The sequence below is a fragment of the Mytilus trossulus genome, chromosome 1 (assembly GCF_036588685.1).
Source record: "Mytilus trossulus isolate FHL-02 chromosome 1, PNRI_Mtr1.1.1.hap1, whole genome shotgun sequence".
Taxonomy (NCBI): domain Eukaryota; kingdom Metazoa; phylum Mollusca; class Bivalvia; order Mytilida; family Mytilidae; genus Mytilus; species Mytilus trossulus.
In genome coordinates, this window is record NC_086373.1 from 62,220,749 (window position 1) to 62,225,545 (window position 4,797).

The window sequence follows — 4,797 nt, forward strand, 5'->3', positions numbered from 1 at the left end:
GGATCTCAACCTTCCCCTAACCTTGGACAGTGGTATAACAGTATAATTCCCAACAATATAAGAACGAATTATAAAAATCAGTTGAAATAGGCTTAACTCATTAGATGGATTGAAGAAATATAAATACTACAAATACAATTGGACGTGGCCGGGTACTTGTACATCCCAACAACAAAAAGACGCTAAGCACAGATCTGAGAGTACTCGTAGTTACTAACAGTTAGGTGAAAGTCACCAACAACTAATAAAAAAAATCGTGCATCTTACACTAAATTATGAATCAGTACACATCCAATAGATTTAACCGGTGTAAAGACGTCATACACAGTCAGAGAAAACATGACCTTGTACAATGCCATGATACAGGTATCGACAGATTGAACATATATCCATGAATGTGTATATGTAAATAACATTATAGAAATATTTAGTTTGCATTTAATTTACTGATAACAAAATCATTATTAATACCAATAAAAAACAATATTTATCGATCTAATTACAGTTAAGAATAAGTATACTAGTATTTAGAGGATCGATAAGTTAACTAGAATCGTTTTTTTTAACTTCAAGGCACGATAATCAATATCCGTAAAGATGAGGATGTGCTATCCCGTTTGAAACAAGTTTTCTAAAGGCACAACCAAACTTCAAAACCAAATCTTTAATTATATCTATGGAAATTATTAGTAAAAGTTTTCAGAAATTTGTGGTAACGAAATTCCTGGCTATTACCCTGTTTAAAAAAGAATTTATTATATTATTACTGTACGTGTCGCCTTTCGTGTCTTTTCAGCTCCGAATCGCTAAAGTCGATAAATTCATTCATCTAGAGAGCCATTTCCTAGGTTTCTCAAAACTATTTCCTTCGCGGTCTTTTTTTTTAAATTTTACAATCGATGTTGCTGATGAATTTAGCGGGGAATTTTCGCCGATATTATTATTTTTGTCTTATGGTATGATGAAATGGTCTTATAGTATAGTGAAATGATCTTATAGCGTAATGAAATAGTCTACTGGTACATATATGACATCTCGTGATATAAGAATTAATAGCTTGATATTAAAATTTTTCTTTATAAGATAGTGTATGACATAATAGTATGACAAAATTGTTCCATGCTATATCGAGATGATTGTATAGTATCATACAAAAATATTGTTATAACATACTGAGGTGACAAAGTAGTATGAAAAAATATCTTTATGCTGTATTACATAGAGATTAATACATGGCCTTTTCCATATCAGCCTGGGTATCATCCCGAGACCCCCATATCAGCCCGGGCTGATATGGATCGAGGGATGATACCCAGGCTGATATGGAAAAGTACATGTATTAATCGCTTTATCATATACTTCCGACTATAGTTTTATGTAAGGCAAATAAACAAATACAATAACTAAAACAGTCAAAAACTTTATAAAGAAGTGAAATAATTAATCCAACAAATACAAGTTATAATTGTCCAACAACAGCATCACTACCTCCATATATATTTATTGTGACATTTCCTATGGAGGCATTTTGAAACATTTGGAATTTTGAGGATGGAAGCATAGAAGTATTTACAGTTTTATCAATATGGTCATTTTTACTACATGTTGTACTAGATTCATAATTATCAATGGCTTGTAGATCCATATCAGCTAGTATTAAATTGTCTTCATTTGGAAAATCAATATCACTAGATTTATCATTTTTACAGTCTGTTTTTCCATTACAGCAGGTTCTGTACACACAGATTTACCACCAGATCCAATATCTGACAATATGTTAGACATTTTAATTTGTTGATCTAAAGATGCAGAACTGTAATCATTTATAGATGCTACATTTTTGTGTCCAGTTAACTGCATCACTGTTGTTGCCTCTACATGGGAGTGCAGCAATGATGTCACTGTTGTTTTTCTAGCTAAATGATTAACTTTTCTACCAGTTAATCCTCCTTTCTCTGACATAACTTTGACTAATTCACCTAGTTTATTCTTGCCCATTGGCTGCATACTGTACCATATATTTGTGTTTTCAGTGTCAAAATCATCATGACCCTTGTTGTGATAACGAGGAAGAATTGACAAATAAAATTTACTGTCTGGCTTTAATGGTTCAGTAGGCCTTCTTTGAATATAAGTCTTGAATGTTTTCACAGGACATCTTGGATTATCTAAAAAATATATAATGATGTAAATGTAAACACAATCTTGTCATTTTATAAGAGACAGAAAAAACAATCGGAATATCAATAACACAGTCATTCATAAATAAACGTCAAAGTTTTTTGCACATTTTTTAAGTTGGTCTGTATTACTCACTATATATATACATGTGTGATATTTTCGTAGCGGAGTGAGTTTCAACTGTGTTTGATAAACAGATTATCTGATAGCTATATATATTCAGGAATTATATTTGGGTATTACCTTGTTATGAAATATACAAAATGATATAATTTTCTTTTTGTATAATACTAAGAATAATAAACATGATAAAAGTACTTTTTTTAAGAATAATTACCTGCAATTGCAAACATTTTTGGAGCAAATGGCCTTGCACTTCCCTCTCCCTTTCTTGTTTTTGTTTGGCGCTTAGTAAATTCAAGATACTGGACTCCTCCTGATGTTGCTTTCATCTCAATATCACCAAACATCATATCTTGATGTTCTTGGCGGCTTCTCATGCCAAAATGCATTGAATTATTTAGCCACACTGTATTAATCAAAGCATCTGAATTACCTGTCAAATAAAAGCAGTAATTAAAACATCATTTTATTAGGGAAATATGTGTATGCATGTATCTCGATACCAATGACATGCATTAAATTATGTTCGATTATTAACTGTACATGTACATTGAGTGTATATGAATATGTTTATTCCTAACAGAAAAAATAAGTAAAATGGTTCTTGTGGAAACAATACCAAATAGTAGTACCTGAAAATATACACTTTAACAACATTTTAGGAACATTTACATGTATAATATATTTTAAAAATATTAATTTTAATGTATATTAAGTGATGGTTTAGATCATATTTTATTTTACTTACTTGTTCCAAGCAAATTTCTGTCATAAAGATGATCAATTTCCTCTTGTGTGAAAGCATCTGCTTTTCTTTTTCTGTTCCAAAACCTTTGCTCTTTAGATCTTTCTTTTTAGCTGACAGAACGTCCCTTGAGTGCTGAAAGTCTTTATCGGTTAAAATGTTCACATCAGTCTCAGAATTTTCATTTAGATGTCTGTTAATTGAAGACTGTATGGACTTGAGTGTGTCCGGTTCATATTCTTCACCTTTTTTGTTCCTCACAGATATAAAAAATCTGGCAAGATATTGATCCAGTTTCTCATTTTCAATCGTTGAAAACTGGCGTTCTTCATTTTGTGTAGCTAAAAGCCACGATTGAAACAAGCTAATGTCACTTTTTGTTTTCCTTTTAGTGTTAGCGTTCTTCATAGAGTTGATAAACTCTGTTGTGTCTCCTTCTCCCACATTTAAAAACCTATCCTCCTCTGTCATTTTCTTGTTTGTCGGATGTTTTGAGCAGAACTTCAAAAAATTGTTTGTAAACAGACGATACCGGAAACCGGAAGTTACTTGCACGATAGGCACTGATACGGGGTTTTTGCACGAGAGGCACTTGATATGGGTTATCAGACCGGGCTGATAGGGGTTATCAGCCTGGGTGGGAAATTATGGCTTGTGCACTTCCGTTCGTTACACATATACAAAAGCTATCATATTAATGCTAAGTATATGATAAAATATCTTTATAGTTTGAAATGAATCTTTATGACGTAGCAATACCACATGATAGTTTATTTAAATGACAAATCAATATGAAAATGTAGCTCCATGTTATATAAAGATGTCTTCATAGTATGAAAAAGTTAAATCACAAATATACTGAACTCAGAGGAAAATCAATTTGGAAAGTCCATAATCACATGGCAAAATAAAAAAAACAAAACGCATCAAAAACGAATGGACAAGAACTGTCATATTCCTGACTTGGTACAGGCATTTTCAAATGTAGAAAATGGTGGATTAAACCTGGTTCTATAGCGCTAACCCTCTCACTTTAATAACAGTCTCATCAAATTCCGCTACATTTACATGATGCGTTAAATAAACAGTCACAATTAATAAAATAGTGAAAATATGGGTACATCAGTCATCATCGTATAACAATTTTAAAAGGAACAATTTAACAGGACACAAAAACATCTACTATCTACGAACACATGGATTGATTTGAGTGTCTGACGTCAGAAAAATTATATATGTCACATTAATTTGTCGTTCAATGTGCACACAAACAATTTTAAAATTTACATAGGCAATGTACGCAAACAGGGTTAAAAAATCAAAAGTATGTAAGAATAAATTACAGAAACAGACCGAGATTCAAACTAGTCCAAAAGTTATACATAGAATTTATGAGAATCCAAAACTTTTAAAAGGAACAATTTAACAGGACACAAAAACATCTACTATCTACGAACACATGGATTGATTTGAGTGTCTGACGTCAGAAAAATTATATACGTCACATAAATTTGTCGTTCAAAGTGCATACAAACAATTTTCAAATTTTACATAGGCAATGTACGCATACAGGGTTAAAAAATCAAAAGTATATAAGAATAAATTACAGAAATAGACCGAGATTCAAACTAGTCCAAAAGTTATACAAAGAATTTATGAGAATCCAAAAATTGTTAATTCCACTACGCCATTGATTGATTTTGACGTTTGTGGTTCAACGTATATAGTAATTCAATAGAAATATATCA

General features: G+C 31.5%; 2 protein-coding genes across 2 annotated transcripts; both read right to left on the reverse strand.

Moving 5' to 3' along the window:
* Positions 1 to 1,475: 1,475 nt before the first annotated feature.
* On the reverse strand, positions 1,476 to 3,663 carry LOC134681171 (uncharacterized protein KIAA1958-like). Its single transcript, XM_063540655.1, has 3 exons — positions 3,053 to 3,663; positions 2,519 to 2,737; positions 1,476 to 2,168 (listed from the first exon to the last, which is right to left on the reverse strand). Exons 2-3 carry the CDS (start codon positions 2,691 to 2,693, stop codon positions 1,657 to 1,659), a joined length of 687 nt encoding a protein of 228 aa, XP_063396725.1. The 5' UTR covers positions 2,694 to 2,737; positions 3,053 to 3,663; the 3' UTR covers positions 1,476 to 1,656.
* LOC134685413 (uncharacterized) lies at positions 2,720 to 3,520 on the reverse strand. The gene is made up of 2 exons (XM_063545204.1): positions 3,053 to 3,520; positions 2,720 to 2,737 (listed from the first exon to the last, which is right to left on the reverse strand). Exons 1-2 carry the CDS (start codon positions 3,518 to 3,520, stop codon positions 2,720 to 2,722), a joined length of 486 nt encoding a protein of 161 aa, XP_063401274.1.
* Positions 3,664 to 4,797: the final 1,134 nt, after the last annotated feature.